The 14,323-nt window shown below is 36.4% G+C and overlaps 1 protein-coding gene across 2 annotated transcripts in view; it reads right to left on the bottom strand.

The window, feature by feature from the left end:
* Positions 1-264: 264 nt before the first annotated feature.
* The window catches only part of LOC122801826 (C-C motif chemokine 20-like), a 124,842-nt gene continuing 110,783 nt past the window's right edge, over positions 265-14,323 (bottom strand). For both annotated transcript variants that reach the window (XM_044071473.1, XM_044071463.1), the window contains exon 3: positions 265-727. In XM_044071473.1, the coding sequence (XP_043927408.1) occupies positions 556-727 (172 nt within the window). In that variant the 3' untranslated portion in view covers positions 265-555. The remainder of the gene's footprint in view (positions 728-14,323) is intronic.

The following is a 14,323-nucleotide window of genomic DNA, read 5'->3' as shown; positions in this document are numbered from 1 at the left end:
TATATATTTTACTCTATTTAAATCACTATCACTGGATGTTTCTTATTTATATTTTTGGGGGATTATATCCTACACATTCATGTGTTTAACTGTATTCCAAAGGCCCTTCAGGGACTGTACACATGCCTTATTAAACTCTATTTTCTCACCAGACCTCCTCTGTAAAATGGGCAAACATTATTCATGTGACCCAGAAACCAAAACAGAAATAAGTAAGTAAACAATTTCACTCATATTCTTTCGGACAAGTAATGACAAAACAGCTTACAAAAGAATTATACAATATTTACTTGTTTTATTTGGAAAGTAACCTAAGCAAGCTCAGCTAACAAGCTTCATCAAAGTGCAAATATGGTTTGGATAACTTTTGTATAAGCTGCTCTTTTTAGCAAGCAATAATCTACTTTATGGGAAACTGAATCCTGAACAACATCATGAAGTTGTCATGTGGCATGAAAATTACCACTCATGATAAACAACAATTTCAGCGTGAACTCTAAAAAACAACTTATTTATCAGATTTAAGTCTGCCATTTTGATTATTGCAGATCTATGTCATGCACCTTTTTTTGTTTGTGCCACTTTCATTTCCTTTTTCTTTGCCTGTTTTTTTTTAGGATTTCCACAGAGCTTTGTGTTTTTCTTCTTTTGTAAACGTTTCATTGCTTTTTCTACCACTTTATCACTAGGATCTCCACAAATTTTTTTTCTGCGATTTGTGACGAATCTGTAAAACAGGAGAATAACTAAATGTTAAAAAGTAATTAATTCTGAGTAGGCTTTATTTTATTTGTTAAACAGTATGCGGATGGTGCAGTAAAACCTTTCTTTCAAGGCATACTCCATGGACAGAATCATGATAAAGAAACAAACAATGAAATTGTGTAAATCTGTGTCATGGGGGGTGCTGAAAGTGTAGGCACCACAATATGTATGACTATTTGGAATAACTAAGTTACAAATATAGCATCCTGCTGATATAATCATCCAAGCTACCAGTTACAACAATTAATTAAATCATGTAATGAAAATGTAATTTAAATTGCCTATTTTAAATTTTAGTATATAATGAATCACCTTGCTTGTGGTATATTTCATCTGTACCTCTGTCATAGCCTTTCCTCTATTCAGGCATACCTCTCTCTCTCTCTCTCTCTCTCTCTCTGATGTTCTTTCAGTGTCTGTTAGTATGCATATGTGTCTCTACCTTTATCTATATCTGACTATATCTATATTTATATATATAAATGTATCTATCTCTGTCTATGTATATATATATATATATATATATATATATATATATATATGAGTATACATTACAAGAGTGACAGACCACAATACGGAACTTCAAAAGTTTGAAAATCAAATCATTAAACCGTTTTTTTTTTTGCTGGTTGCTATTTTTTTCTGGGGATCAGAAGTTTGCATTTTCCCCAATGTGGTGTTATCTTGGAGTCGCTATATATATTTTCCAGGGGTATGGGTTGCAGGGGGGCTTGCCCCATGCAAAAAATATTCTGAATGCATCAAAAAAGCCAGTTTGATATTATGATTTTCAAATGTCTGCACTTCAACATTGATGTCTATTGATCTTCTAATCTTCTAACATAGACCCATAATGTATGTACATACCCTTCAACTTTACATATACACTACCTTCACTTCAAGATCACACAACAGTGGGAAAATTGCATATCTCTAACATTTGCTGTACTGCAGTCTTGCACTAGAAAGTAAAACAGAAACTAAAGACACATTTTGATAAGATGTGCTTTGAAGAGCGCATCAATAATTTAATTTTAATTATTTTTGACTTTGATTGATTTGGAGTGTGTGTGTGTGTGTGTGTGTGTGTGTGTGTGTGTGTGTGTGTGTGTGTGTGTGTGTGTGTGTGTGTGTGTGTGTGTGTGCACTTTTAATATGGCTCCATTTGTTTCATGAAATTGCCAATTCTCTGAATGGCAACTCAAAAAAAAAAGTTGACAACCCTCTCCCTCCCCTTCGAGACACATGTTAGTGTTAATTTCCTAAGTTTGCAAACCTTGGAAGTCAGTGATAATTGAATGATACCACCCACCCCCATCTTCACAGGATCTATGTGTTGTTCTAACAATGGGGCTTAAATTAAATGCTTGAAAGTTTAACATAGTGACATTTGGTAAACCATTCCTCGCCCTAGCATATAACATAGAGAATACCCTATTCTAAAAATGAGAATGTTGTTTGAGACCTTGGTACTTGGACTGATATTTCCTCTTATTTGATCATCACATAATGACAATAGTGGAAACATAACTTCTACTTAATGCAGCTGATCACCAAGGGGTATCTTCCAGATACAAAGAGGTCATTGTCCCATTATATTCCACATTAATTGGGCCACTTACTGAATATAGTGTTCCCTTTGGGATGTACCTCACTAGAGCTATGAGACAACTAGAAAAAAATGCAAAATTTCCTAACTAAGATGATCACTACCTTAAAAACCCTAAGCTATCAGAAAGAATGAAAGCACTGTTCCTTTAACATCTTGTAGACTCCTGAGGAGAGATCTATGCCTTGCCTTCTGAGCCACTGGGGACCCAAATGTTCAGGATCTTTTGTATCTCCAAAAACTGAATAGTCACACAAATACCAGAAAAAGCGATCTAAATCTTCAGCAGCAGATAAATAAAACAAGGAAAAGAGATGTGTTTATCAAACAACCGTGTGTTCCTCTTTTGTGGAATAGACTCTTATCCCAGATTAGGTAATTCAATGCATTATCTTCCTTCAGACTGGAACCAGACATTCACAGATTCACCACTTGCTTTACTAGCCTGTCCCTCCTTGAGAGGGAAGGTTCAATCTGAGTGTGGTTATTGGGAAGGCATAAATGGCTGCAAGTCACAGTTGCATTGCTTTTCCTATGATCCTATGATGTTAGAACTCATTCCGTAGGCTCATTAGATTGGGTTTTAGGGGTTTTGTTTTGCTGAGCTGCTGAATGAAAAAGTAACTTAATGGGTAAATATAGACTATATATCTATCACACACACACATACACACAAACACACACACACACACACACACACACACACACACACACACACACACACACACACACACACACACACACACACACACACACACTAGAATTCATTTATTTGATCATTTTCACCCTCAAGTCTTTATTCAGATAACTGGGTGTGATAAGTGGTTATATTCTTAGCCACTACCAGTATTAAGTAAATTAGGTATTACAGCATGATCTTTACATAAAACATGTCAGGAAATGAAAATGTCTGGGCCCATTTATTTGTTCCTAGCGCTATGACTGTTATGCTTTAAAATGGTTGAGAGTTACAGCAGTACTGTACTTCAGCTGTTCTGAACTGTACAATCAATTTATTTTTATTCTAAAAATTCCTTGGCATCAACTCTATACTCATTCAATGGAAAACAATTAATTTTATTCTCAGCATCAGCCAAACATTTCATGGCCAAAATACACAAACTGACAAGTTACTTTGCAAAATGTTTCTGCCTCCATTCAATAAATGCATTTGTCACTACTTCACTTTTCACATTTTTCTGCCAGCAGTTGCTGGGGAATCTTGAACGCTCATCTCCATGCTGTATTTCTTCACATTGCCTATCTCCAAGATAATGCATCAGTATAAAGTGGCTCTTCTTCAGAGAATACCCGCAACAACATTTTGTCATGTAGCCTTCCTACAGCTGCTTCCATACTATGCAGCTGCAGAGATGAATTCTCATCCTCTGGCACAACCACAAAAAGCATTAGTAACAGCCTCTCTGCTTGTTCTGTCAGCATTGTCAATGTCATCCACCATCCTGGATCCTTTCTGTTTTTTTTCCTTTCTTCTGTATATTACTCCCAGTCTCTCATCTTTCCTCTAACTTCATCTTTCTGACTTAACCAGGCTCATTCTACCCCCCAGTACTCTTTCTAGGTAACTCGGCGTTCACTATATCCTATCCACATCAGTTCCATCTTTCTAAACTCTCTCATGTAACATCTTATGTTCATTTAGTCACTAATTAAGTAATTAATATGTTATGTTAAGCTCATGAACTGTGAAAAGCTTTTTTCCACCTAAGTATTTTCATTTCTCTGCTTATTATTGCATCATTATTACCTGTGTAAGATTTGATATTGTTTTGTATTTTCTTTGGCACCTGTCTAACTTGTCTTGCATCACTTATGGAGCTTTTCTCCCTGGGCCTTCACTGAAAATGGGTCTTGCAACCAGTCAGACTTTTCTGGTAAACAAATGTCAAATAAACAAATAAAATAATAAAACTAAATTTCTCAGAGACAACATTACTCTGAGTAGGGGGAATTTTCCCATTGCCCTGCCTAAATTTGCCTTAGTGATTCAACTGGTCAACAAAGTATAAATCAATTTAAAAAATGGGCTGACTGGGTGAATTGGAGTGAGGCTTGATGGTCAAACACTGGGGAAAAAAAAGTTAAAAAAAATAATGAAACAAAGAAATATGTTTCAAAGGAAGGTATTAGACAAAGCAGTACTTACGTATTATCGCAACCACATTTTTGTGATAATAACGGTTGCTTCCCGATGTTTACATCTAAATGTTAATGGTATCACAGTGTCAGACAGTGGGATTCCTTGCACAATGAAGGTTGTTTTGGGCAGGGTTATCATTAAAAAATGATAAAGTTAATGCTGCTGTTTTGGTATACACTTTGCCGCCAGCATGTCATGTAGCTGGCAGTAAAGTGCATACATGCTTCAACTGTCAGGGCTGCTGTCTTACTGTCTGCAATTGCTAACCCCTTTCCCCCATATAGAAAGGCACGGCCACAGGAATAATGGTTTTACTTCACTTTTTTTTTTTTAACAATTTGTTAACATATGTTCAGGTCCAAATTAAAAACCTGCCACATTCTACAAATGACAAGAAGAAGCACTTCATCAGCCAGTAACATGTTTTCTTTACCGTTTATACTATGTGTAATCAGGACCCCACAGTTGCCTATCAACATCATCAACCCTGACTTTTTAAAAGCATTACCATCCCTGATCTTTCACATCGCAATGGTTATTGTGCATACAGTATATTTACATTTTTTAAAGAAAATATTACTTTCCAAAAATCCTCCTTCCTGTGTGTGCATTTTCCTTGTTCATGACTGTTCACATTTTCCATTCATCAATAAGAGAGCATGAATGGCAGTTCAAGCATGCGTCTGTAATGCACGGCAAACCGGAAGAGGAATTTGAAAAGTTTTGCTGTCCCTGAAGGTAGTCCACAGGTTTTTTTTACCAGTAATGAGGAGTCTGAACAATATTTTAGTGTTTTATGTGCTCATCTGGATTCAATGATGCGAGATTCACAACCACGAAAATGTGGTTGCGATAATACATAAGTACCAACAAAGCAGCTCACCAGTTATCAATAAATAAGTAAATAATAAGTGAAACAATACTAAGCAAGCAATGCATCATATTTACTTCGACAACCTGTCTAATGAGTAAGGGAAGGCTAACATTATGCTACAGCAGAATGGAAAATAAATGACTGAATTACTTAAAAATATTCTGCTGTATCTAATACAAGGCATTATTAAATGAATAGATTGTACTATGAACAGGTAACATAAACAAAACATGTTCCACGTGCATTAAAAATAAATGTATTTTCCCAAACACACACTCAAAGCACAATACAAAAATCCCATCTACAACACAAAAAGCAGAAAACATGACACATATCCACATGCAATCATACAACACAACATAAAAATACCAAACACAATGCAAATCCAACACCAACCACAAGATACACACACATATGCACACACATACATCTGCATATGCACATACATACACACAGACATATGCACATGCACACACACTCATACACATGCAAACACACAAATCATCACTGTAAATGAACATTCAAATAATACTGTAAAGCATAACATGTACTTATACAGAAATGCAAATTAAATCCACATCTATAACACAATACCAAAGTACAGCAATATATAAATCACAATAATAAGCAAAAACAGTAAATATACACACTGCCAAAACATATGTAATAAAATACGTATTACATTAATACATGCATCTGTATTCACACTGACATTATCAGACATGTATGACTAAAACAAGCAAGTAAATAAATGAATAAAAATCCTATCAGCACTAACCACTATAACATCAATAAATCCTAAGCATGCAAAATAAATAAATAAAGAAAGAAAGAAAGAAAGAAGCAAATGTGTATGTAGATATATATATATATATATATGTGCGCACACGCACACACACACACACACACACACACACACACACACACACACACACACTTGCGTGCACACACACACACACACACACACACACACACACACACACACACACACACACACACACACACACACACACTGCACTAGAAACAACAATGCCAAACTATGAATAACTTTCCAGTACCAACTCTTTCTACTAAATCAAGCCATTGAAGCCACATCCACAGACAAAAAGGTCAGAAAACACTGCTGACCGTATTGCAATACCAAATTGCTGAATCTCAAAGCTGGTTAGATCCCACGCATGTAACCTAAACCTTAAACCTACTGATCCTGCTCTAAAAGTTCTTAAAATAAAATTGAACATTTACCCACAATATAATAGACTTAACACTGAAAAAATACCTTAATTTATTAACATCGCCATCATTAATGATAGTCATTATACTCCAGCTCTGTGCCAGAAACTAAAGACAAGCACCCTGATTAATCCAGTAACTAGCTAAATAAATAAATAAAAAATATAATAACGTTCCTAACTATAATGATAATACGTCTGTCTATGCAGAAATCCCAAAACGGTGATTCAATATTACATACATCAATCCATCAAAATCAATAGAAAACTGTATTGTACACACAAAGTTACATAGAAAAATACATACACTAGGGTGATATATGGTACTTAAATATGATAAATGAAATTTCTGAAACTCTGGCATATAAGAACTCATTTCATGGTTCGTGGTCTTGTCTCTAATTATGAAACTCATCCCAAAACCTAAAGAATTAGGCACTTTATTAATTATACCCCATACCCTATATACGGTATATATAATAAAAGTATATTTAATATGCAAGCTAAAACTGAATCCATAGTGGAGTTACATGGGATTGATTTGATCCTTCTCACTGAGGCACAAATTGTCAAGCATGAACAAATAAGTAAATTATAGTAAAAGAACCACAAAAGACTAACATTAAAAATACACTAAAATCAATGAACACCCTCAATAATATTAAAACAAATTCAGATACTGACTCTTTCTCTGCTAAATAAGTTAAAAGTCATCTTTAACTTAGCTGTCTGACTGTAACATTTAGTATCTTTGCATTTGAACAGGGCATCAAATTCCCAATGAGAACAATAAACTCATTTACAGACCATTGTGTAAAAGTTGTACAATTCATTTCTCTTTCCCTAACTTAACACTCAATATGACACCTGGCTAAGAATTTCCACAGTGCAAAAGCTATGGATGATAATGGGGGAGAGGGAGTACAGCCAGATATATTGGAAGAAATACTTTGCATTAAGTAAAAAAAAGGTGTAGAAACTAAGATCTGGCTTTGAATGTTGAATTGCTAGATAAATAGATATTGAATCTTGCCAAAAGACACTATTTATTAAAATAGTGAAAGAGGTCAGTACAGAGACTAACAGAGGAGGTCCCATAGTTAAGAATGCACTAAAGTAAATGTGTGTAGACTGAATAAGAGAGAGACTCAAGTCTTATTCTGAAGGAAAAGGGAAGGAGGTAATTCAGCATTATGTCATGGTTCTAGCAGCTACACCAAAGCAACCAATCAGTCAGAAATAGTAGTAGGACTCTAACCGTGAAGAATGTAGTACAACTACTGAAGGTGAGAAAGGGATATTACCAGTATGTTGGCACAAGAAAATTCTTTTTGGAATTAACTATATTGCAGGATGCACTAAAGCTGTACCAGTATTTACAGGTGATGAGGCCACAGCCTCCACTTCACATTAGAACACTGACAAAAATGATCCTGATCTGGCTGTCCTCCAGGTTAACCAAGTCACTTTTAAGGCAGCAGGGTAAGAAAACAACGTACCAAGTAGAGGTAGAAAAAATAATGTAAGAGCAGATGGGGAAACAAAGGAAAAGAACAGTACCAATTAGACGTGGATCATGGTCAAATGGGTCCCTAGGCAGGGTAATGGACTGCTCCCCCAGCATCATCCCCTCCCCTGCAGCCATTCCAGTGAACCAATATTTACTTGTCTGTTTCTCCCCAGTTGCCATAAACTTTGTTCCAACCTGTCGGTGCACATACTATTTTCATCTTTACTTCTACAATGGTTACAGATATTTGGATTTAATTTAAAAGTTTTATTTTAAATTTTATAGCACAAACACTGACAGAATTTACTAAACAAAGCAATACAGTTTCACAATGAAAACAGACAACATTAACAGAAAACTTTTTTGCCCTTGAAATACATATTCAAAGAAAATGCATCTGGCCAGTTGTGAATAAAGTTTACCTTTGAGCTGTCTTCAAAGCATATGCCCCTTGCACCCATTTTAGGACCATGCATACATGCATGTGTCCTTTGATTCAGCTTCCTGATTGTATTAAATTATATTCCTTGTATAATGCAGTACCACTTGCTATAGTGTGTTTTAAGTATGTAGTTTTGAACATTTTCCAGTAAACAATGAAACAGAACATATGACCCAGTAAAGATAAAACTGCCCATTTCAGGACATTTCATAGCCATAAAAGGCTACTCAGACTTCTGTCATTACAATCCACCAATATCAGTCAATATGCACAATCTCTACAGAAGTAAATGCCACAAATAATCCCACATTAAACAAACCTGTAATTAATGAAGATGCTGCTGCTAGCAACCTTCATATTTCAGTACTTCATCTACAAATGCAGTGCCTGCTGCCCTAGAAGAATAACTTGCCTATGTTACATTAACAACATTAACTGGTAAACTGGTAATATTGCAACAGGGAATGGATGGCAAACTGACAACCGATTCATAGTCATTGGACATCTCATCCAAAAGAAGACACACTCAGGACTGCAACATCCCCTTAAAGAAAAATACAGTATCATGAAACTCATCTGTTTGCTGTGGGAGTAGACTACACAGCCTACTGCATCAAAAGTAAGCATGCTATGTGTTGTGCTAATAACAGTGCTTTCATGCTTTATAGCGTAATAGTGATGACCATTTGCTAAACAAAACAGTTGCATGTTGGAAAGACACAGCATGAGCAGTAGCAAATTTTTTCTACCCTTGAAACTCATAATACCTTGAAAATGGACTGAAACTCAGTTCCTTGAAAGTTCACTGAAGCTTATTTTTTTAAGTAGTCTGGTAGTTGGTGAAGTCGATTCAGGCTCTTGTTTCCTTTAACCAAGGTACTGAGTTTCAGCCTGAGAAAATTAACTAACTTGCTAACCATAACTAGGGCATTTTATACACACACACACACACATATATATTATCTGTGCTTAATTTCATGGTGGCAGCAACAGAATTCTTCACATGGAAAAAAAGAAGCAACCAACCAACTTGTGTTGTGGAATGCAGAAAAGAAACAAAGAAGCAAGCAACGGTACATATGTCGACCCATGCAGGGATGCACAGATGCAGATACGTTCTTAAAGAAGAACACCCTTAAAGAATACATGTATTTTATTTTAACTAAAAAAGTAAATGTTGTGGCTACCACCTCCCAGCCAGCAGGCCCTAGATAACTGCCTAGATTACCTAGTGCTAGATCCAGCTCTGGCTCCAATTCATATTCATACATTGAACTAAGAAAAGACCTGCTGTCCACACTTAGCCATCTTGGCTGGTCTCATACTAGCGGGTTTTTGTTTCCTTTCCAACAGCTCCTTGATGTTTGTACCTCTACTATTGATAAACCTAGGGGACGCCCCTATTATTTTGGTAATATATTCAGAAAATATGCTAAACCAACCTGTTTCAATAATTTCCTTATAATTTCCAGAATTTTCATTGTAAGGTAGTATTAAACCTACATAGAATTGTTAATTGTGTACTTTTCCTTGGGAATGTTGACCTTTCCAAAGTTAGTATCAGACAAAATAGGTTTAAAATCTACATTTCTTCTAAGTAATATTTAATTCTTGGTCAGTATTATTAGATGGCTAAGTGTGGTAAATGCAAGGCATGTAAGTTTATTTACGATGGTCCTTACGTTACAATTGGGAACTACAAAAGAACGATAGCAAGCCCTGGATATTGTAATTGTAACACTGGTATGGTTGTTTATGTGGCAACCTGCTTATCCTGCCCTACATTCTATATAGGAATGACAACTAGAAAATTAAGACAAAGAATACTTGAACATACAAGAGATATAAAGAACAAAAAAACAACACATTCCCTAGTTATTCATAGTCAAAGATGTGTAAGTTTTAATAAATTTATATTTTTTGTTATAGATAAGATTTACACAAGAGATTTTGGGGGTGATTATCAGAATATGTTAGAAGTAAAGGAGTGCTTATGGCAAGTTAGATTGGATGCTAGTACAAAGCCTGGCATCAATGATGTTGTCTCTTTAGCCTGTATTTTAAAACAAAAGGCTTTGTTGGTATAAAATTCTAAAATCCTAAAAAAACACATTGGGATAGTAGTTTCTCTATCTATCTATTTATCTGTTTAACATATAATAACAGTTTTTTTAACGTGTAAATTTGTGAACATTTTACACAATGATATATTTTGCAAAATGATACATTACAACACTTAGTGTAGCATTATTGTGAAGGGTTAATATGTGGTGAATTAAGTGAATAATTATTGATGGCAATTATTTAATTGATGCTTATGTCTTATTGGTTATTGTCAGGTTACAAATTTCTTTAAATATGATCTGTAATCATGAATTAACTGACTCTGAAGATGCCCTTGGTTGGGTGAAAGTGCTTAGTCAGTTACAGATGATGTTGTTTTAGACCTTGGATGATTAAAGTCGTTGTGAATTTTACTTTGGGCTGCATTGGTATTTTCTTTTTACCAGTTCCTTCCTGCTTTCGATTAATTGAGCAATAGTAGTTAAGTCCTGGTTTTCTGAATGCATTTAATTCAACTGCTAGCCTAGTTCTTATGATTCCTTCAAGCTCATCCATCTCCACACAGTCCAGAATGATAAATTTAAAACCAGAAGGTCTGGGTATGCTAATAAGTGTTTGTATAAGGCGTTCCTCTGGTATTTACATCTGATGTCAGAAAGATGACCTGAAATCCTTCTTTTTAGTTTATTCATAGGTTCATAGGTTGGTACTGGGCTATCTGCCCGAAGGCATATATTAGCCCAGCCACATTGTGCGGTATTCACCGCCCCTTTAGTAGTTCCCTAGACCCTTGTACTAGCAGCTAGTACCCTTGGCCCCTATCTAGTAGTGCTGTTGGTGTGATCCCCGGTGTGAACTTTCTGTTACCCATCCACTCATCAAGGTTCCTCTTGAAGAGTGATAGTTACGGGCTCTGTCTTATGTAGATTGGGACCCTGTTCCATAGTAAGGGAAGTCTCTGCGAAGGGAATCTATCCCTCCAGCATGTTCTATTCATTGTTGTGTTGAGGTTTATATCCCTAGAGCGTGTAGCTCAAGTAGATTTGGTTTTGCTAAGATGGAGCATGTTCAACAATTCTAGGTTGGACATGGCTCTGTACGTTAGACAGAGATCGCCTCTGAGAAAGCGGTATGCAACAGAGAACAGTCTTAGCTTTTTCAATCATGCTGCATAGGGCAACTGTTTGAGGCCAGTAATCCTCTTGGTTAGGTAGCTCTGTGGTCTCTCCAGCTGCATAGTCTTCATAGTCTTACCCCCATAAAATGCAGGGCAGTCATTACACATGGCCCTATATACAACTTTTTCAGTATTACAGTTACCACCTGCTGAAGATTTCACCATCTTTTTAAGATAGGGGTACTCACATGAGTCACACTCCAAGTATTCACAGACAGTGCAGTTAGGTGGCCCACAGATTTTAGTGTTCATGTCATCCTGGTGTTCCTTACTTTTCTTTTTCACATAGCTACGTATGCTTCTGCTCTGTTTATGTAAAAAAGTAGGGTGATCTCCTAAAACCCTTACAAGCTGCTGATTGTCAGTGAGGATGGCCCAGCTCTCCTTAATAATGGCTTTAATTGTATTGAAATCCCAAGTGTCTCTGCCTCCATGTATGATTTCCCCCAGAAATTCAGGACCCAAGCTAAGAAGCAGCAGTGACTGCAAGTTAAGCGGGTAATTTCTTTATTTGTTTTTCAATCGGGTGCACCCTAATATAATGTTCAGGTCACACCCTTTTTTAAACTGTAAAGTGAAGGTAAGCAAATATTCATTTTTTTTATTAAGAAGTCAAAAACGTTAAGCAGACAAAAAGATTTTTTGGGCTGGTTGCTGTTGTTGTGGCTGGTTGTTCCAAGGAACTACATTGTTAGTGATATGGGCATACCTTTCAACTGTACCTGATTTTGTAGAATGTTTGAGTCTCTCGCAAACCACTGTGGATTATAGTCAGTCAGTAATGTCACACATTAGACTTTTATCCTTGAAAATGTACGTGATCCATGACTTGTCCTAGAACCATTTTTCGTGGATGTAACTTTTGCTACTGATATAGGCATACATCTCATCTGTCTCTGCTTTTGTAAAACATCCCTATTTTACCTCATTTGTTTCCTGTCCCTCATAAAAGTTTTGATTTTCTGGTAAAATATTGAGGATTACAGTCTGACACCAAAACAACACCCAACACAGCACATATAGACACTCCCTTTGGAACCTCAACTACAAAGCCCATATGGCCAGCCAACACATTACTCAGAGACATTACAGAGCTCTTGGACTATGTGTCCCAGGCTGGTACGTGTCTAGCATTGAGCTGCAGTCCACCTTCACAAAGGATAATGCCACAATATGAACAAAAGATGATTGACGTCAATAATTAGTTTAGTTTCTGGTGTTATTCCAAGGGGGTACGATATATGTCAGCATAAGAGGATATGGTCAACAGACCTAGTTGTCTTGCCATGGATGGTCTGCATCTGTCCCCTCTAGGCTTTTGAATATTGGCTAAAACATTATCCTCTACAATAGTGCCCTTTTGTCAATGCCAAACTGACAAACTTTCTGACGTAGCAAAACCAACCCAATAGAATCTAAAGGTGTTACTGCTCAATGCCAGGAGCCTAAACAAGAAACTCCACTCCCTCCAGGCTCTCCTCACCATGGGAATGTGGACATTTGTGCAGTTACTGAAATATGGTGTTAAGCCATGAAGAGCACCCCTGCAATGTAGGATTACAATGCCTTCCACACAGTTATGCCAGCTATTGCACAGGCAGGGACCAAAGGTGGAGATTTCTCAGTCTATATCAACAACAAACTCACCTCAAAGCTAGTCAAACTTGATATGCTCATAGGTTCACAGGTAAATAGTAGACTAGTTGCCCTTATGGGCCATTTTAAGCCTAGTGAGTTTCCTTCAAAGGTGAGATGATGCACATGAGCTTCTCTGTCTCTAGATTTCCACAGGCAAAGTCTCATATCATATCCTTGCAAGTTGTAGGTCACCCTCTATGACCCAAGTAACCCACAACTTGTACTTGGACTTATTGGAGGCCCTCACAATTCAGACCAATACCATATTCATGGGTAACTTCAACTACCCAGCTATAAACTGGGATATTTACATGAACCCAAACATACAGGCCCAAAGATTTCTAGACTTTGTCAACACCAACACCTTGGGTCAGACATGTTTTTATTTTTTATTTATTGAAATTTGATTACTGGGAAAGTTCAACTGGGTAGAAGCCCATTTTCAGCAGAGGCCCAGGAGAAAAGTTCCATATTATTGCAAAACATTTTAAGAACAATAATTTTACACTCTTCAAGAATAAAACAAAAACATCAACAGTTTAAATAAGTATTACAAATTAGACATAATATAAAAACATTGGTTAAGTCAATATTTTCACTAAGCTTGCAAACATATTCAATCTGGTACTCACAAACATGGGAAAATGCAATACCCCCCCCCCCCTTGTAGTGTCCTCTCTGATAATGTCAGATAACAAACCTGTCTCCTTTATAATCAAAATTAATTATGTGACCCTGGTTAACCCTATAACATTTAGGCACTATTCTAAGTCAAATTCCTACTACTAAGTCATGACCTGTCAAAATTTCAAGCCTCCCCCAAACCCTGAGAGCACAGCTGACTATGCAGA

This window comes from Protopterus annectens, chromosome 1.part0, assembly GCF_019279795.1.
Source record: "Protopterus annectens isolate FY-2018-M chromosome 1.part0, PAN1.0, whole genome shotgun sequence".
Lineage (NCBI taxonomy): Eukaryota > Metazoa > Chordata > Ceratodontiformes > Protopteridae > Protopterus > Protopterus annectens.
This window is presented reverse-complemented; position numbering and strand designations above follow the sequence as displayed.